Here is a 21424-nt window from a genome sequence, read left to right on the forward strand (position 1 = left end):
TACCATACGTCACCGGTCTTTGTTTTTGAAGTTACATTCAGTCCTGTTATGAAGTCGTGCTCTATGTAAGTGTAACAACAATAATTTGTTCAATAGAGCGAATTCTGCAAAATACCCTACACAACGTGTTGTAACGCTGCTCTCGAGTGCCTCGAAGCTAGCAGCTATCTGGAAGCTCCACCTCCAGTAGTGGTTGTTGGACAGAAGGCTACCCTCAATGGATGCTCGAAGCGGGAGTCGGACGAGCTGAATTGCACGCTGGCAGGAACCGCTGGTCGAGGGGGGAGCGACTGGTTTTTGCTGTCTTAAAATCGTGGATTTGTTCATTTGACCTTACTGACGGTAACTTTTCTGCTATTCCTTGACACTCGGCGGTGTCTGTGCTCTTTGGTGAGAGGCATAATAGCTCATAGCAGCTGTCAGCAAGCTGACTGCAGAGAGCCACCTCTGCTACAATGTAGCAACACATTGTCTGAAGAAAGGACATTTTACTAGTTACATTTTGCTGTACAACAATTATTTTGATGCAACAATGAAACGAGTGCTCTGTCCCCCTCCTTCGCGTGTTCCTGGCTTCTCGTTAATGTGTGGCTGTTTTCAGATAACAGAGGCACAGCAGTTAGCATTTGGTAAGCTGGGATATTTGTTGTGATGGCGCTGTGTTGGCTTTTGTGGTGCGCATGGACAACACAACACGGCACACGGGTGCACTTGTCACCGAAAGGCTATTAACTGTGTTTTGTTATCCCCTATTATTATGTGTCAAGTGTTATTACTTTGTAACGAGTGCTTGTTACAGTTGCTATTTCGCCATGTCTTCATATAGGCTACAGTCAGATAACTGCATCATGAATCCAACCAAGGAATACACATTTCAACCTGGGGAACCCGTCTTCGCCAAGATGAAGGGGTACCCTTTCTGGCCTGCTAGGGTATGTGTCATATTTTTTAACCTACAGTCAAATTTACAGTGCATTGCTCCATGATGTGTCTAGTGTAAAGTCATTAGTGTCACCCCCAGGGGGGTAGTCAGTCTTGTGACCATGTCATGTCATAGGTTCATTGAATAACTTTGTCTTTAACAGATTGGTGAAGGCAAGGGGCCCAAGAACAAGTTGCCAATCTTCTTCTATGGCACACACCAGACGTAAGTCTACTGAAGTGTGTGTGTGTGTGTGTGTGTGTGTGTGTGTGTGTGTGTGTGTGTGTGTGTGTGTGTGTGTGTGTGTGTGTGTGTGTGTGTGTGTGTGTGTGTGTGTGTGCACTGAGTGTTTTGTTTTGTCTGTGTGCGTGTGCACCTCTGAAGACTTACGTTTTGAAGCGCAATCTTGCTTGCAGGCAAAAATGGAACTGCATGTTTGACAACTGCCAAATGAAATGTGAAATGTTGAGAGAGAGAGAGAGAGAGAGAGAGAGAGAGAATTCCAGTGAGAGTGTGTCTGTTTTAGTGATATATCACATACTGTAAATAATCCCAATGGGACAGGGGCTTGGTGATCTGGCCGTTGCTATGAGGCTGATTGGCCTGACAACACCTTTCTTCCCTAACTTCCAGAACCTTCTTGCTCCACAATGACGTCGTTCCCTATTGGCCGAACAAAGAGAAACACAACAAGCCAATCAAGAAGGGAGGATTCCCAGAAGGAATGTGGGAAATTCAACATGATCCGGCAGTGGGCCTCAAAGGACCAAAAGTGAGATTTAAAAAATAAAATCAAAATATATTTTTATGGTACAATATCAACTTTATTGTCAGTTTTTACTGAAGTTCTTTTTGCATTCTTGAGTAAGACTCGTTCAAAGGACAGGACATCCATACAACGTCACAAGACTATTGACTATTTTTCCTCAAAAGAGATAGTGTCATCATGCAAACCACAATTCATGTCGTCATCGAGATATGAAAACCTGTATTGTCTATGAATGCACATCTAATATTTTTTAGGTGGTTGCTAGGATCCAAACAAATCGGTAGACGCAGGCAATCACAAATTACTGTATAGAAATGTTTTTTTTTTCCTTAATGCAAAGAACCCCCCATCGTAGAGGTGTTTCAAGCCATGATGCTCTGCATTTGAAAAAGATATGCATGTTTGAAACGTCATTACCACTACCATGTCACTACCATTACCATTTTCTGAATGGAACCACTATGGTGTGACTGTGCAGATAATGTTTTTTTTTTTTTTTTTTGCTTCGGCTCTTTTTTCCCAGCATATTATAGTTAGAAGTAGAAATCTCATGGAGCCTTTGTACCCCTCTCCTCCATGGTGTTATGGTGCCAAAGGTGTGATATGTACTCAGAAGTTTATTATGATTGTCATTTATATTGACTATTTCTCCGCTCTTCTCCATTGTGTTGGTGTTGTGGTGGTGCAGCGGGTGTCTCTGCTGAGCAGGGTTGAGCAGATGCGCAAAGCTCAGAAGAGAGCTTTCCCCCCTGGCTCCACAGACTCCTCCTCTCAGCCCCCTGCCAAGATAGCGAAAGAAGACCCATCGACATCTTCATCATCAGCAGCAGCAGCAGCTAAGACACCTTCTGCTGCTGTTAAGGTGGGTGTAAGCATGTTTCTCTTTTGCACTTGTAGCTTTTTTGTTCTATTCTTCTACACTGTGGTTTGAATATCCCCCTGTTATAATATATGAATCCTTCTGTAAATGACTCACTGTTGAACAGTATAACCAGAGATTCTTTAAGTATATAGAGATATGCCAATGTAATAGGTTGCTATGGGCACCTAACATGACCAGGTTCCGGTCTGCCTAAAGGGGCGTGTCATAATACTCCTAGCATTGAATAGAGCAGTCCTTAGAACTGTCTAGGTCTGCCTAAAGGGGGATTTCCCCCCCTCCCCCTTGCAATAATAGAACCCGGAAACAATGGACCAATGGAACCTCTCTCTCTCTACTCTCTCTGGTATAACCCCAGCAAAGCTTTAATGTACAATATCCCTCGACCCTTATTCAAATATCCCTTCTAATCTCTGCACTGAAGTGAGTGCATGTGAATCACGTTGTGAATCTGTGTAGTGTAAATTGCACCTGTGAACAGTGACAGTAAAGGTTTTCTATTCTGTTCTGTTCTATTCTAAGCCGCCTTCTGCAGCGACAACTGCAGCAGCAGCCAAGCCGTCTTTGGCCGCACCACCTGCAGCTACGGAGTTGAAAACGCCCACGAGATCCGCAGTCACCAGACAAAGAAGCAGCACGCCCACACCCACGGCCACGGCCACACCCACGGTCGCCTCCACTGCCACTCCGAAAACCTTTACCACTCGGCGCTCTTCCGCTTCTGCTTCCTCAGACGTAACCTCACCGCTTCCTTCGGCTTTGGCGCCGTCTCATGAAGCCACTCCCACTCAGAAGTCCTTGCGCTCCGCTGCCACCACGCCGGCCCCCCAGCAGACCACAGAGTCGCTGTCGGACCGAAGGACCCGCAGTACTCCCAGAGCCGCCACGCCCACAAACAAAACAAACTCCGCCCAGAAAATGTCTTCCCCTCCCCCGAAAGCCGCTCCATCAAAAGTTGGTGACAAGCCAGCTAAGGCAAACGCCACACCTGCCAAGGCTGCCCCTGCACCGGTTGCCACCCCTACAAAGACTACCCCAACACCGGCTGCCACCCCTGCAAAGACTGCCCCTGCACCGGCTGCCACCCCGGTAAAGACTGCCCCAACACCGGCTGCCACCCCGGTAAAGACAACCCCAACACCGGCTGCCACCCCGGTAAAGACAACCCCAACACCGGCTGCCACCCCTGAAAAGACTACCCCAACACCGGCTGCCTCCACTGCAAAGACTGCCCCAACACTTGCTGCCACCCCTGCAAAGACTACCCCAACACCGGCTGCCACCCCTGCAAAGACTACCCCAACACTGGCTGCCACCCCGGTAAAGACTACCCCAACACCGGCTGCCTCCACTGCAAAGACTGCCCCAACACTGGCTGCCACCCCTGCAAAGACTACCCCAACACCGGCTGCCACCCCTGCAAAGACTACCCCAACACCGGCTGCCACCCCGGTAAAGACTACCCCAACACCGGCTGCCACCCCGGTAAAGACTACCCCAACACTGGCTGCCACCCCGGTAAAGACTACCCCAACACCGGCTGCCACCCCGGTAAAGACTACCCCAACACCGGCTGCCACCCCGGTAAAGACTACCCCAACACCGGCTGCCACCCCGGTAAAGACAACCCCAACACTGGCTGCCACCCCTGCAAAGACTACCCCAACACCATCAGCAACACCGGCTGCCACCCCTGCAAAGACTACCCCAACACCATCACCTACACCTACACCTACACCAACAACACAAGCTCATGTCAAAGTACCTCAGGAAGCCATCTCAGAGCAGAAAGACACGCCCTCTCAGGGAGACGCGGCGAATCAGAAGGCCAAACCTGCTCAAGAAGCCACACCCATTCCACAGGCCACACCTCCCCTGGCGACGGCAGCGGGACAGGAAAGGCTTCAGGAAGCCTCCAAGCCGCCTCAGGAGGTGTCCCAGTCGAAGAAAGACCAACTCAATGTTGACGCACACAAGCAGCTTCCTCAGAAGAGCATTGAACCTGCTCCTGCAGGTAAAATACACAACACATCAATGTCTATGCACTGTGTGCAGAACAATGTCTGCAGTTATCTATTCTAATTGACTTTGTCGGTTCACAAGCTTCCAAACTTGAATTTATCCAGTCCAATAACCATTAACCTCTGTGTTTTGTAGCATTTCTAGAGGAGTTGTAGGCGCTGGTTATACTTATGTGGATATTTTTTAGCTATTTACATAAGTGTTTTAGAAGTGACTCCAGTTTTGGAGTTTTGAAATTTGAGGGGCCAAAACCTTTTTTTTTTTCCCAAAATATTCATATACAGTGCCTCCCAAAAGTCTACACACCCCTGTTCAAATTCCAGGTTTTTGTCATGTAAAAAAATGACTGAAAGACAAATAATTTCACAACTTTTCCCACTTAAATCTAAACTACTATCCTGCACAATGCAGTTGAAAAACAAACCCAAAGCTTTAAAGGGAAAGAATAGAAAATAAAAAACTTGAATTAACATGGTTGCATAAATATGCACACCCTTGAACTAATTCCTTGTTGCAGCACCTTTCCTTCGATTACAGTACTCAGTCTTTTTTGAGTAAGACTCTATCAGCATGGCAAACGTTAATGTGACAATTTTTTCCACTTATCTTTGCAAAAGCACTCCAAATCTGACAGATTGCGAATGCATCTCATCTGCACAGTCCCCCAACAGATGTTCCGTTTCATACAGGTCTGAACTCTGTCTGGGCCATTCCAAAACCTCAATCTTATTCTAATGAAGCCATTTTTTGTTGATTTTTGGCATGTGTCTGAGGTAATTGTCGTTCTGAATGATTAAGTTCATCTGCATCATCACCTATCTAACAGGGGGCAGAAGGTTTTGTGCCTCTACAATGGCCCCTGTGGAACTGTTCATAATTCCTGCCTCCCTGACCTAAGCCCCAGTTACAGCAGAAGAACAACAGTCACATAGTATGATGTTGCCACCACCATGCTTCACTTTACGCATGGCGTTACCTTGGCAATGTAGTGTTGTTTTTGTGCCAAACATACCTCTTGGAATTATGTCCAAAATGTTCGACCTCGGTTTCACCTGACCATAACATATCTTCTCACATGCATTTGGGAGATTACAGAAGTATTTTTTGCTAGATTTACTCCACCAAGAGATTGAACTTGGTCATAATTCCAAAGGGTATATTTGGCACAAAACATCACCCCAATTACACCATACCTAACATGAAGTATGGTGGTGGCAGCATTGTTCTTTTGTGCTGCTTTTCTTCAGTTGTAACTGGGGCCTTCATGATGGAGGAGAGAATTATGAAAATTTCCACAGGGGCCGTGGTAGTGGCACAAAACCTTCGGCCCCCTGGTAGAAAGGTGAAGATGCAGAGGAACTAATCTTTCAGAACGACAATTTCTCCAAGCACACGCCTAAGTCTACAAAAAGAATGGCTTCACCAGAATAATATTGAGGTTTTGGAATGGCCCAGACAAGCCAAAGGTGCTGCAACTAAGTATTAATTTAAGGGTGTGTATATTTATGCAACCATGTTAATTGAAGTTTTTTATTTTCTATTGTTTCCATGTAAAGCTTTATGCTTGTTTCTCAATTGCATTGTACAGGTTAATAGTTTAGATTGAAGGTGGAAAAAGCTGTGAATTTATTTGTCTTTCGGTCATTTTTTTACATCACAAAAAACTGACATTTGAAGCGGGGTGTGTAGACTTTTTGAAGCCACTGTACGTGTAAACAGCTTCGTAATCAAGTTGGTTTTTATTGTTGACGTTGCATTGTGTGACAAAACAATGTCTGACTGACATTGCACACACTTTCAGAAAACCAACTTGACGTTGGTGCAACCCCTCAGGTTCCTCAGAAGAGTAGCGAACCTAGTCCTACAGGTAAAACTCACATCCCACATCAATGTTTGTCTGCATGACTGCACATTACAGCATATTGTAATCCATATACATATCGTGCCAACATACTTTTAAAAAATAAGGGAACACTTATACATTGCTATTTACTAGTATGTCCCCTCTTTAAGTCGCTTTGGATAAAATCCTACTGTATATGTAATGCATGTGTCTGCGTATGTGCACAGACTTGCGTAACAATAGCCAACTGATAGCTGTGCAGTGGGCGTGTTGGTAAAACCTCCCTCCTTTCCAATGACGCCTCGAGGGTGTGTTACTACTGACCTAATAGCCTGGATTTTTTAAAGCTCAATATAGTGGTGTGTAGCTGCGTACGTAATGTCAATCTGTGGTGCTGAAGAGCCAATGATGTGCTGGGCTCATCGTCAACAAAACACGCATACATTAAAGATGACATCAACAACAAAAAACACTATTTGCAAAGGTCTTGCAAGACCAAGTTCCAGTGTAATTGATTGGAGATAGACATGCAGTGTTATTACATAATTTCAGAGCTGAACTGGGACCACAAAATCGTCTTGGCCTAGATTGGCATAGATCAGCTCTTAACCGCCACCCTTATACTATAATTATGATGGCCTCAGTCCACTGTATATTAAGAATGCACTGATGGGCCTTGCAAAGGGAACATTTTGAAATTAAAAAAAAAAAAAGCTTAAAAACCTGTTTGCCAGATTTCCTGTTCAACCCTAATAATTGTAGCTAATTGTCTGTATTTTTTCATCTAAATAAATAGATGTTGCTCAAAGGACACAAACACAGTTTAGATTAGATATAGATATAGATATAGATTTTATATGATGGCTTTTAATTCATTTAATTTTATGAAATTAAATTGTCAACCAACAACACTGTATGTTACCGATCATTTTTTTTTATTTATGCATGTACAGTACACAAACACAGACACACAGACATACACACCGTCCGAGGTTGAGTGGATATCATAATCAGTTCCTTCCTACCACTGCTACACACACTTCTACGTATACATACAGCAGCTCCATACAATATTTCAACATGGTACACACACGCGCACACACACACACACACACACACACACACACACACACTTATCGTGTCTGGTCTGTCCTGTCCTTGCAGATGAATCTCAGGAAAAGGAGGACAGGAAGCGAAGGAGAGAAAAGAAGGAGGAGAAGCAAGAAGAGGAGCCTGAGGCCAAACAGAAAAAGAGTGATGCGGTCACACAAAGCCCCTCAAAGGATGTAAGGGCACTGCTCTGTTTCTATTTCTGTGTGTGTCTGTGTGTGTGTGTGTGTGTGTGTGTGTGTGTGTGTGTGTGTGTGTGTGTGTGCGTTAGGGATGCAAACGATTAATCGATTAATCGACTTTAATCGATTAATGCGTTCATTGATTAATAAACATTAATTGCAATTAATCGCCAATTCAACTGACAAGAGACCCAGGTGAAACAGGTATGTGTTTGTATGAAGACTGGTGTGAATACTTGGAATATTTAAATGTCCTTTGGATTAAAGAAATGATTTATTTAAATGTATTTTATCTCAATTTTTAATTAAAAAATTTGAGAATTCGGGGGTAAAACGCTGCTCATCCATTAATCATAAGTGGATTGATAAGGTCAATCAACTTTAATGAATGAATCGATAATTTGCTTCCCTAGTGTGTGTGTGGGGGGGTGGGTTGTATGTGTGGGCATGCAGGTCGTCAAAATAGGGGTGTAAAGTGGGACTGAGTCACCAGGGACTCACATTTTGGGGGGCCCACGAAGAGAGTCAGATTATATTTAATAACTACATTACAACATCATATAAACAAGGGGATGTAGGGGTGGGCGTCTTTTACAGCTGGTTCCATAGGTCCCCTAGTCCCCTCTGGCCCTGCGTGCATGCCTCTGACTCTGCGCGCATGTTGACGCATGACTGTCAAATTGCAGTTTGGGTTGAGGCCAGTGCCGATGAAGGTAGTCATTAAGCTGGAAGGGCATCCTGCTCTAATGCCACCTTTCAGCAATGTTTCAGCAAAAGCACTTCATGTCCATACAGCAAACATTGAAAGCTATTTCTGCCATATTTGAATGTTAATTGTTATTTTGATTATAGAATAAGTAAATGTGCATAGACAATGCATAGTCTGATTATTTGGAGCCAAAGCGTCAGCACGCCCCAAAAAAACCCACTTGGTCATAACACAGTATTACGTTTTGCCCCTTCACTGAAAGTAATATAACTATGGAAAACTGACCCTGCAAAGTGCAAACCAAAACTCACAAGGTCTGGGGGTGCTCGCAGAACTGTGTAGAATAGATGCATGTAACTTACGGGTTATTGACATTAAAAGGCTATTTAGAAAAGAATATGATTGGAGGGGGAGACAGGCAATCCTTTATGTCATCTGGGAGAGAGAGATGGTGTAGTGTTGGGATATGACACTTGTTGGACCTGGGTCAAACCTGGGTCCCCATTAGCCTGATTATCATCGACGTTCAAATCTCTTGGAGACTTGGTCTGACCAAGAGCATAACAATTAACATTTCTCAAACGGCATGGTTGACCTGCCTCCCTTGGTTTGCTTATGACTGTTTGCTAATAGACAAAGTGGGAGGAGTTCCCGTATTTGCGGGAACTCAGAAAGTACTTGCATTGCTCTTGACCTGACTAGTTGCAACGCTGAAAGTGTTGGAGGGCACAGTGTGACTAGGTCCCCATGGCCATCAGCCCACATGTGGTATAGGTTACATGTGGCATGCACATGCACAACTCTTTAAGTAATATAATAAAACTGGAAGACTCAGGAAGTACAGTAAGTGAGGAGTTCACCATACAATTGGTGGACATCTACATTGTGGTCAGGCTGGGTATGGTAATGGTGGGTTTATATGTTATAATGGAAGGCATTCTTGATTCAGTATGCAATTTTAATGCAAGAATGTGTACCAACTCTATATATGTTACATGTACATCTCACATTCTTTCCTTCTTTCTTTTCCTTCTTCTCTTTCTTCTCTTTCTTTTCTTTTTTCCTTCTTCCCCCCCCATCTACTCAGAAGACGAAAGTCTCTGCAGTGCTTAAGTCCCTTCACCATCTGGTACATAGTCGAGAGGTGAGGAGAGGCCAGAGGGACAAGGAAAAAGGAGCGCAAACGGAGGAGAAGATGGAGGGCAAGAGTCAGGAAGAGCTGGAGAGTCCGAAGGCTGACAAAAAAGGGGTCCCAACAGAATGCAAAGCAGAGACACAAAAAGAGGAGGAGAGAAGAGAGGCTCCTAAAGTGGACAAGAATCAACAATCACAAGTGGATGTTCCGAAAGAGGTCAAGGAAGTTCCAAATGAAAAGAAGAGAGAGCCTCCGAAAGAGAGCAAGACTGATGTACCAACTCAAGAAAAGGTGGTTCAAAAACAGGACAGGAGGGAGATGGTGAAAGATGACAAGAAAGAGGGGCCGGCAGAGGTTCCAAAGGTAGACAAGAAAGAACTTCGAAAAGAGGAGAAGGCAGAGGTACCAACACAACATAAGGAAGTGCACAAAACGGAGAAGAGAGAAACTGTGAAAGAGGACAAGAAACAGACATCCTCAGAAGCCAATGAGGTTCCAAAGGAAGAGAAGAGAGAACTTCGAAAAGACACCAAGACAGATGAATCAGCTAAACAAAAGGAGGCTCCGGAGAAGAAGCAGGAAACATCAGATGCCAAGGAGGTTCCAAAGGAGGGTAGGAGAGAACTTCGGAAGGAGACCAGGCAAGACGAATCAATGCAACAGAAGGACGTTCAGAAAGCACAGAAGACCGAAACTGCGAAAGAGGACAAGAAACAGGTGCAGATAGAGGTTCCGAAGGAGGAGAAGAGAGAACTTAATAAAGATAACAAGGCAGAGGCATCAACGTTACAGAGGGAGGTGCAGAAAGAAAAGAAAGAAACTGTGAAAGATTACAAGAAACAGGCACAATCAGAGGTGAAGGAGGTTCTGAAGGAAGAGAAGAGAGAACTTAGGAAAGAAAACAAGACTGAGGTAGCAACACAAAAAGAGGAGAAGAAGGATGCTCCAAACGAGGACAAGAAATTGGTGTCAGAGCTTCCCAAGGAGAACAGAGAACTTCGGAAAGAAACCAGAACAGATGTATCGACGCAACAAGAAGAGGTACAGGGATCGGAAAAAAGAGAGACTGTGAAAGAGGACAAGAAACTTGTCCCGGCAGAGGTTCCAAATGAGGAGAAGAGAGAACTTCATAAAGAGAGTAGATCAGACATATCAACACAACAAAGAGAGGTTCAGAAACCGGAACAGAAGAAGCAGACTCTAGAGGAAAAGAAGGCTCCATCAGATATCAAAGATGTTCCAAAGGAGGACAAGAGAGAACTACAGAAAGAGGGCAGAATAGACACATCAACACAACAAAAGGCGGTACAGAAGCAGGAGAATAAGGAGGGTGTTCAGGAGAAGAAGGCAGCACCATCAGAGGCTAAAGAGGTTTCAAAGGAGGATAAGAGAGAACTTCGGAAAGAGACCAGAACAGACACATTAACACAACAGAATGAGGCGCAGAAAACTGAAAATAAAGAGACTGTGAAAGAGGACAGGAAACTGGTCACAACAGAGGTTCCAAAGGAGGAAAAGAGGGAACTTCGAAAAGAGACAAGAACAGAAGTAAAAACGCAACAGAAGGAAGTGCAAAGACCAGAGAAGAGAGAGACTGTGAAAGAGGATAAGAAACAGACACCAGCTGAGATCAAAGACATTCCAAAAGAAGAGAAGAGAGAACTTAGAAAAGAGAGCAAAACTGAGGTACCGATGCATGAAAAGGAAAAGAGGTTGACTCCAGAAGAAGCGGACAAGAAACAGGTTTCAACTGAGGTTCTAAAGGAGAAGAGAGAACTCAGGAGTGAGAACAAGAGTGATGCAGCAACACAACAGAAGGAGGTCCAACAGCAGAAGAAGAATCTAACTGTGGAGGAGAAGCAGGCACCATCAGAAATCAAGGAGGCTCCGAAGGAGGACAAGAGAGAACTTCGGAGAGAGACCAGGACTGACACGTCAACACAACAGAAGGAGGCGCAGAAACAGGAGAAGGAGAGAGTTCAGGAGAAGAAGCTGCCACTATTAGAGGCCAAGGAGGTTCCAAAGGAGGACAAGAGAGAACTTCGCAGAGAGACCAGAGCAGACACGTCAACACCACAGAAGGAGGCGCAGAAACAGGAGAAGAAGCCGGCACAATCAGAGGTCAAAGACGCTCCAAAAGAGGAAAGAAGGGAGCTACGCAAGGACAAAGTGAGTGAGGTGCAAAAGGAGGCCCAGAAAGAGGAGAAGAGAGACCTCAGGAGGAAGGAGGTGGTACCGACGATAGGGAAAGTGATGAAGAAGGAGGAGAAAAGAGAACATCGAAGCGACAATAAGAAGGAGGCGTTAACGGAAGAGAAGGTGGAAGAAAAGAGGGAGCTCCGAAAAGATAAGAGAGAGGCACCCGTGGAGGCGAAGGTGATTGAAAAGGAGGAGAAGAGGGAACTTCGGAAGGAGAACAAGGTGGAGGTGCAGACGGAAAAGAAGGATGTCTCAAAACATGAGAAGAGTGAACCTCTAAAAGCAAAGACGTGAGTAATTACATGCATATGAACACACAAACACACACACACACACACACACACACTACGCAAAACGTCAAGAGGATTACATTAAAATCTCATTCTTTTGTAGGGATGAGGTCATCATACCGAAGAAAGAGGACAGAAAGGTTGGCATTAAAATAGGTAGGTGAATGTTTGGTGAGGGCGAGAGAGAGAGATTACACAGTGTTTCTTCAACACTTTTCCTGTGAGTGGTGTTTCCTTTTGTATGTTTGACGGTATGTCTTCTTTTACAGTCACAGACTCAGTCACTGATTCCCGACTGCACAGGCTCCATGGAGAGATTCGAATCTCCTTAACAGTTGGTAACACGGTAAGTTACATTTGTATTGGGCCATTCCATGTCAGTTACACCATGGCTCACACACATAGGTCTCACAAAAAAGCCAGGTGTAATGTACACTTGTTAGTCAGATGAATCTGCCTCACAAAGCTTGGAAATATCAGAGCCGATTGACAGGGTAGAAGCGGTTCATAAGGAGTTTCTTCCAGAATACACATGAGAATGAATGAGTTCAATGGAAAGTCATGACCATTTTCCTATAAGACTGGGCTTGATTCCACTTTTTTCATTAGTGACATGTTGTATGATTTATCTTGTTTGACATTTAAAAAAATGATTATACTTGTATTACACATACATTTTATTGACAATGTGGACAATAGAGGGAGACAAAGTCTTTGTGAGAAACGGTTAAGAAATATTCACATACTTCCTGGGCCTTTAAGACCAATACTTTCAAAAATCCCTAAAAGGGGCACACATATAAAATCCCATCCTCCTGTTAAACTGTGTGCGAAGTAGCTCAATAACTCTATCTTGTTGAAAATGAAAAATCTGTGTGCTGGTACACAAAAATTAGATAGACTTTTAATGGAACCCATTCACAGCTACAGTAGCTTTAGCTTTACGATCTCCCGATGGTATCCCATTTGGTCCATCCAGCATACCTGCTTGCCTCAACACTGTATTCGGCCAAGATATTTAAAACTTTATGACTTGTACTTAAGTTTCCTCTCCGTTTATTATTCTTTTTCCCAATCTTTCGCTTCCTACCTCCCTCTCGATTTCTTCCTCTCTCATTTCTCCACCCCTCCCTCTTCACTCTGCCTTGATGTCTTGCTCTCTTTCTGTTTCTCTCTCTCTCTTTATTGATCTCTCATCCCCCCCACTCACTCCTTCTACCTTGATGGCTCGTCTCTCTTTCTCCCTCTCTTTATTCATTTCTCTCTGGTTCCTCACTCCCTGTCCTTCTACTTTAATCCCATCTCACTCTCGCTCTCGCTCTCTCACTCTCACTCACTCTCTTTATTCATTTTTCTCTCGTCCCACCCTCCCTATCCATTTCTTTATCGTACCCACTCCCTGTCCTTCTACTTTGATCTCCTGCTCTCTCTCTCTCTCTCTCTCTCTCTCTCTCTCTCTCTCTCTCTCTCTCTCTGTCTGTTTCTCTCTCTCTCTCTCTCTCTCTCTCTCTCTCTCTCTCTCTCTCTCTCTCTCTCTCAGGACGTGGGTAAGTGTGTGCTGGCACTAGATGAGCTGGGCCGAGTACCAGTGTCCTCACAGCACCTACAGAAGCACAAAGAGCTCATCGAGACACTCAGCAAGGTAGGACATACACACAGCAAAAAAAAAACACTGCACAGTCACGCTTACACTAGTTGCAAGGATGGATATACGCAGCAGAAAACATTGCACACTGTAGCGCCACCCTCAAATTGTTGTAACAAGGCAGGACATAAATACAGCAAAACCATTGCACACTGCACATTGACCCTCAAATTGTAGTTGCATCATGATGGGGCATTCTGTAGCAGAAAACACTGCATAGATTTAAGTCATCCTCATGTTGTATGCGCCTTGTCTTTGCATGCACGCACGCACGCACGCACACACACACACACACACACTCACAATCTCTCCCTTTCTCTCTCTCTCTCTCTCTCTCTCTCTCTCTCTCTCTCTCTCTCTCTCTCTCGTACACATACTTTGTAAGGGAAGTTGAACACAACCAAAAATGAGGATTGAAATGTGGGTGGGGGGGTGTTGTCCATTACACAGCTTTGGTATGAGACGAGACCTACAGTACCTAGGGCTGTCATTTAAAGAGGATCATGTTGAACTCCCTTCTAGTTGTTTGTGGTAGCACAGTAGTAGCTTGTGGCTTTTGGTCAATTTTTAAACTGGCAGAAGGTTGAATGGTACATCAAGGGTCTATTTCAAATTAGTACCTCTCCACCTCTTGCCTGTCCGACTCCGTGGATAAAGAAAAAAAAACAATTAAGGTTCCCCGCTGTCAGCCTAGGCAGAGCAACTTTTGGTTGGCTTTTCCCAATTGAACTTCCTGACTGCAAGTATATATAGTATATTGAATAGTGGTTTTGCAAGAATAAAAATTCTATCGTCAATGGCATCAAGCATTGCATCATGAGGCTATAAGTAAAAGGAAAGGACGGGAGGTGCTAGACTGAGTTGGAGCCATAGTGAAGAAAGAAATATCTCCGGAAGTTTTTTTTTTTACTGCATGCTTTAGTCTTAATGAGTTTTTTTTAGGCAGATGGAAGACATCCAAATGGGAATACACTGTGCTGTGGAGTACATCATTTGGGAACGCAATTAAGTCCATTCATAATGTGCTGAATTACCTCAAGGTGATCACAGAACCTCAGAATAGATTCATCCTTCTGTCATCATAAATCTCGCGCCCCTCAGCCTGAAAACCCCACTTGTCAATTGTTTGTCTGCTAACAAGCCCCAAAGCCATCCTTTTCAGTGTGTAGTCAAGTCAAGTCAAGTCAAGTTTATTGTCAATTTCTTTACATGCACTGGTCATACAAAGAATTTGAAATTGCGTTTCTTGCTCTCCCATGCAGACATAGACTAATCTAGGTAAGGACATAGACAGTATATACATAGACAGTACTCATACATGGACATAGACAGTATGGACGTAGACATTGCTCATACAGACATTTAAAGTGCAAGACTGGACAACAGAAGACTTGTAGAGAACATACATTAAGAGGAGGTATTTTGTTGTTCTTTTTCTAAAAGTCCTTTATAGCGTTCTGACATAGTAATAGTAGCATTTGAAGAAATAAATAATTAAAAAAGGTTTTTATTAAATACACCAGCAGCAGTATGTGTGTGTGTGTGTGTGTGTTTGTATGTGTTTTGTGTGTGTGTGTGTGTGTGTGTGTGTGTGTGTGTGTGTGTGTGTGTGTGTGTGTGTGTGTGTGTGTGTGTGTGTGTGTGTGTGTTTAGTGCAGGTAGAAAGTGCGGTGTGCGTCTGTGTGTGTGTACCTGTGTATGTGTGTGTGTGTGTGTGTGTGTGTGTGTATGTGTGTGTGAGTATGAGTTGTGTGTCAGTGTGTGTATGTTTGGGTTTAGTGCAGAAAGTGCAGTGTGCTTGTGTGCTTGTGTGTGTGTGTGTGTGTGTGTGTGTGTGTGTGTGTGTGTGTGTGTGTGTGTGTGTGTGTGTGTGTGTGCTGTGTGTGTGTGTGTGTGTGTGTGTGTGTGTGTGTGTGTGTGTGTGTGTGTGTGTGTGTGTGTGTGTGCATGTGTATGTTTTGAGTTAGTGCAGGTTGAAAGTTCAGTCACAGATGTAGTAGTGCAGGTGGAATGTTCAGTCGCAGATATGGTGGTGGGGATGAGGGGGGGAGCGTTGTCAGTGGCCTGGCTGGCTAGAGGCTGACAGTGAAGGGAGAGTGGGTTGAGTGTTCAGTATCTTGATTGCTTGATGCATCGTGCTGCTTGCAAGCCTGGTGGTACGGGAACGGAGGCGCCTGTACCTCTTTCCAGAGGGCAGGAGGCTGAACAGTTTGTGTGCAGGGTGGCTAGTGTCTTTGATGATCATCAGTGCTTTTCGGGTGAGGCGTGTAAATGTTCTGCAGGGAGGGGAGTGGTACTCCAATGATCTTCTTCGCTGTGTTCACAACACGCTGGAGTGTCTTCCTGTTTTTCTCCGTGCAGCTTCCTCCCCACACTGTGATGCAGCTGGACACGACGCTCTCTATGGTTCCTCTGTAGAATGTTGTCATGATGGAGGGTGTAGCACTTGCCTTCTTTAGTTTGCGCAAGAAGTAGAGACGCTGATGGGCCTTCTTCGCCAGTGATGTAGTGTTGGTGGTCCAAGAGAGTGTATGAGCTCAAACTGCGGCTTCCTCGCAAATTCTTTATTCTCTGAACTCAGCAAACTGTTCTTCTATGCCCACATACTGTCAGTCAAATGAACATTTCGATCAGTACTGTAATAGTTGCTCAGTTGTGTGTGTTATACAGGTGTGTTGTATAGGCAGATTGTAAGGAAATTTCCAAGTCTGTGTTTTTATAGCTGCAGTACAGTTAGCAAATGGAACTGCCAATCTGAGGTCCTGTCCTTTGCCTCAAGACCATCCCATTAAACACACCTGAATGGTCGAATGTACCGTAAAGGTAGGGCTGGGCGATATGGAATAAAAACAATATCACGATATGGATTACTTTATATTACGATAACGATATATATCACGATATAGCACAATTACGTACATTTTCAGTTATTCTCTTTATTTGCTATTTATTTTTTCCTGTTGCAAAACAACCTGTCTTTAAAATGTATCTTTTTATTCTTATTTTTACTTTTCTTACTTTTATATCACGATAACGATATATATCGTCATATCGCCCAGCCCTTCGTAAAGGTGTCTGTAGGTTAATCATTAGGCAGGCTTGCCTCCAGTGACTTCAACAGTGGAAATGGTACCATGTTATGGCAGTGTTACGATTACAGCGTTCGGAGTTTGGGGTGCGCACATCCACAAAGCAATTATCCAAGTGACAGACAAAAGTGGTATATAGTGTGATGAAGTGGTCCGCGCAATGGGCATGAGCTCCAAAATCATAAACTTTCTTTCATAAAAAAACAGTAATGTTTCGATCCACCAGTGGGATCTTCCTCAGCCTGAAATTACCTTGGGGTAATTTTAGCGTGACAGCCACTCTATCAAATGTTCACCACTACATCATACTTTCTCAATTTGTGGATAATGGTCCTGGCAGATGCCGCAATGATGTGATCTATTCCTCTGTACACCGGACCCCAGCCAAGCTAGTGGGTCAGGTTGATGAATAAATCATCCCAGCCAATCAACATGCGGCCTCAGGTTCAGTCCAAGGAAAAGTATAAGCTGATTGGCTGTTTAGCTCGGATGTCGCCGGCAACCCTTCTGTGAAACCAAACCACATCAAATGCTGTGTTGTCTGTCACCCTAGACTGGTTAGAAAGCAGGTCATGGGTATGTAGCAAGAACGGGACTTGCACTGAGCTTGCTCTTCCTCAGTCCAACAGCTACAGTGCCATTTTGTATGCCTGGGCAAGTAATCGATTCGAATTGTGAAGAAGCAAGAAGGGGACTTACACTGAGCTTGCTCTTCCTCAGTCCAACAGCTACAGTGCCATTTTGTATGCCTGGGCAAGTAATCGATTCGAATTGCGAATTGAGTTGGCAAGTCAAATCAACTTGTCTTTACAGAACATCTCATTTTGTGCAGTTGCTTACAGCTAGTGCAGACTTTGCTATTGTGCAAAGTTCGTTGAGGCCCTTTATATCAAAATAAAAGCATTATCAATCTGATGATATTTTGTTTTTAATTGGTGGTGGAGGGTTGAATCAGATTCAATCATGAATCATATATATATATATATATATATATATATATTTATTTATTTTATTTTTTATTTTTTTATTAAAAAATCAAAGATTTTCTTTTTAGTGTGAATCGCCCAGCCGTACCATTTTGCAGTCTAACATGTAATGGGGCCAGTATTGGTGTAGAATTTTTTAGTACTTAAAAGAGCAGTCAAGGCAACAGTTCCGCAGAATCAATGAATCAAGTCTCACTGGAAGAATGTCTGGTCTTTTCTCCCTTCAGTCGCAACCTTTGTTCTGTTTTGTGTGTTAGATCCGCAGGTTCAATGAAAGTGTGTGCGTATATGCATGTGTGCGTGTGTGCACGTGCGCTGGCCGATGTTAAGAGTGGCAGGTTCAATGAGGGCGAGGTGACCACTACCACAAGTTTATGAGTGTGTGTGTGTGTGTGTTTGTATTTGTACATTCACTTCCCTATGACAGATCCGCAGGTTCAGTGAGAGCGAGGTGATTATGCAGAAAAGCGTCCATTCTCTACCACAAGCTCAAGAGTGTACATTATAGTTATATTGTTCTTTTGTGGTTTACTTGTCATTTTATTTATTTGTTATTTGTCATTTTGTAATCATGACAGATCCGACGGTTCAATGAGAGCGAGGTGATCATGCAGAAGGCGTCGATGCTCTATCACAAGTTCAAGAGCGTCTACCTGAGCGGGGACGGGGACCTGTCTCCAGACTTCATGAACACGCTGCAGCAGGAACGCGAACGGGAAGAGAGCGAACGAGTGAAGAAGGAAGAGAAGAGGGAGGAGGAAGAGAAGAAGAAAAGCAGCAACGGAGGAGAGGAAAGGAGTGTAATAGACAAAACAGAAACTGGACAGAGCACAGGTGAGTTTGGACTACTGCTCACAGTCACTTAAATTGCTTAAATGTACCTCAATACACCGTATTCATCACTCTCTCTCTCTCTCTCTCTCTCTCTCTCTCTCTCTCTCTCTCTCTCTCTCTCTCTTTCTCTCTCTCTCTCTCTCTCCCCCTCTACCCCACCCTCTCTTGTTTTGCAGTGGTGTGAATTGCCATGGAGGCGCAGTGGAGTTGTTTTATCGTCTTTTACATATTGTGTTTTGTTTTTGTTTTTTAATATATTTTTATAAGCCTGAAAAAATGTGCTGTAGGAGGATGTTGCGAGACTTGACAGCAGTGGACCGTCCAGTCAAACCCTCAAACCCCTATACACACACGGTAGCCCACACACACACACACACACACACACACACACACACACACACACACACACACACACACACACACACGGTAGCCATTACACAAACACACATGTTGAAATACATATACACATTAATTTATTTAAATGCTGCTATTGCTTTTGACTCTGTATCATTAATTATTCTATTTTTACACTTGTTTTGCACTGTGTTTGTTTTTTTTGTGTGAGCATAGGGGGAGAATGTGAAGAGAGAATGAGAGGGTGAATGAATAATGACTGAGAGAGAGAAAGAAATTGAAATTGAATTGAAACAGATCGAAACAGTGCTGATGACATTTTTACTACACAAAAACACTGGCTGATACATGGACACAAATACACACACACAGACACACACACACACACACACACACACACACACACACACACACACACACAATACATTAACTTATTCTGCAATGTGTAGAAAATTCATAGGTCAAATATGAGGTCGAGCAGCAAATGAATGAGTACGGTATTTCCCACAAAACATGTTTTAACATATTCTGTTCAGTGGGGTATTCCTCGAAGTAGGTGTCACTTACCTGACTATGTTAACTCAGAACAAGAGGTAAACTTGTAGAAGACCCAGTTGATTTGGTGTCACTAGAATATTGACGGGTATCGAAAATGTATACTGTTTTTAGGCCTTACCAGAACGGCGCCAGTGACTGTTTCCACACCAGTTAAATTGGGAACTGAAGTGCTCGTCTACGAACCACCCGCTTTCATAGCGGGCTCTGAACTTTTCAATATGTGACTGTGTGTTACCTGGATGAACCTGCTGACGTCCACGTTGTCAATCACATATTTTTCGGTTCCCATTGCAAACCAACTTTCCGGATCTCCAACACTCAGACTTGCTGCGTGAACACGCTTGCTGGTTCGAGATCAGGTGCAGAAAGAGACAACGGCACGGTTGTCACTCGACCTGAACGCGCCATCGTGTTCACACCACAGATCTTAGCGTTTGTGATTCAGAAAGTTGGTTCGCAATGCGAACCGCTAAATACTTGTTTTTTTCTCTGCGAACTGTGATTACAACGTGGCCGTCTGCAGGTTCATCCGGTTAACACAGTCACGTGCGGAAAAAGTTCAGAGTCCGAAATGAACACGGACAAATTAACAGATAAGTACTTTAGTGCCGAACGTAACTGGCTCCGTTCTGTCGGCCTGAAAACCACCACAGATTTGAACCCTTGGTGCCGTGTTTAGTCTTTTGGCACGGCCCAACCCTAAACAGGGCCATCTTTGTGAGGTGTCCTGTATGTTTGTCATCAATTTTGTTACACTGCCACCTACAGGATAATGTGCGCATCGCCTTGTCATCGGTTGATGGCAGCGTTATACCGACTGACGGCGACCTGACTCAAGCCATTCGTTTCAATACGAAGTAGTGGTCAACATTGTATTGAGTGTTCATATCTATGTGTAATGCAGCTTGTATACACATCAATTAGCTGCACGGCAACACACAAATCATCCTGTAGGTGGCGTTAAAATAACATCTTTTTTTCTGATGATATGAAAATCTTAGTAATCCCTTACACCCGGCAAGGCCCAAAGGTGGCCATCCCAAAAGACTGAATGCAACATCTTGTGTTGGGTAGCAATTGATGACTGACCCAAAAAGTCCCTTCTACTGCATAAGAAAATTTGCCACTGCCTCTGAGTTATCATAGTTGGGGTAGTCACTATACTAACTACTTGGTATAAACTTCAAGTTCACCCTTGTAAGCTTCTGAACACCAGTTCGAACGGTTGTGTTGGATGTAACTAATGGGTCAAAGCAGAACACAAATATCCCACACACCATCTAATACACTTGTCTTTTTTTTGTTGCTCACAACCTTTTGGGCGTTCAGATCTGTGGAAAACTCACCTTACGAAGGCCTGAATGACTGAAACATTGTGGGCATTAAAACTGTAAGTGTAATGGACAATGTGTGCATTTGTCGACTACTAAACATTTCAAGTACACATACCTGAGTTCAAGCTCAACAAGTTGTGTCTGATACCCTACACAAGTTACTTAACAGGATCAGTGGAAGTATTAGGTTCAACTAGCCTACTACAGTAGTTAAATAAACACTCCGTCATCATAGCAAACTCGTATCACAGTTTTGCTATACTTGCTTTCGTCTTTTAAGGTTTATTTGTTTGTTATTTGTATAGACTCTGTTTTTTTTCTGTGAGCATTAACTAGCACATCAACCTTTTTTCAAATAAAGAGAAAACATGAAACTGTCCCTTCTTCCTGCCCTTTTTTTGCAGTGTATGCTTCCTCATTTTTTTTTTCATCTATCAGATTCAGTACCATGGTAATACTCAATTAAAGGAACAGTGTGTAAGTTGCACATGCACATGTGATCAGATGCAGTACAAATGTTATCTTTTTGTGAATAATTATGAAGTTATGAACTTATATTTACT

The 21424-nt window shown here is 43.7% G+C and overlaps 1 protein-coding gene across 4 annotated transcripts; it reads left to right on the top strand.

Annotated features, from left to right (window-relative positions):
• Window positions 1-21: 21 nt before the first annotated feature.
• Window positions 22-21238, top strand: LOC134437123 (trichohyalin). Of its 4 annotated transcripts, none has more exons than XM_063186578.1 (14): window positions 22-342; window positions 827-932; window positions 1086-1147; window positions 1556-1694; window positions 2380-2553; window positions 3094-4585; window positions 6395-6460; window positions 7601-7722; window positions 9525-12061; window positions 12165-12217; window positions 12331-12407; window positions 13602-13703; window positions 18360-18615; window positions 18792-21238. In XM_063186578.1, the coding sequence occupies exons 2-14, from the start codon at window positions 849-851 to the stop codon at window positions 18797-18799; spliced, it is 5172 nt and encodes a 1723-aa protein (XP_063042648.1). In that variant the 5' UTR covers window positions 22-342; window positions 827-848; the 3' UTR covers window positions 18800-21238. The 4 variants fall into 4 exon arrangements, with proteins under 4 accessions (XP_063042648.1, XP_063042650.1, XP_063042651.1 ...); XM_063186580.1 differs by having other exon boundaries at window positions 9528-12061; XM_063186579.1 differs by lacking the exon at window positions 22-342 and adding an exon at window positions 376-629.
• Window positions 21239-21424: the final 186 nt, after the last annotated feature.

The sequence above is a fragment of the Engraulis encrasicolus genome, chromosome 21 (genome assembly GCF_034702125.1).
Source record: "Engraulis encrasicolus isolate BLACKSEA-1 chromosome 21, IST_EnEncr_1.0, whole genome shotgun sequence".
Lineage (NCBI taxonomy): Eukaryota > Metazoa > Chordata > Actinopteri > Clupeiformes > Engraulidae > Engraulis > Engraulis encrasicolus.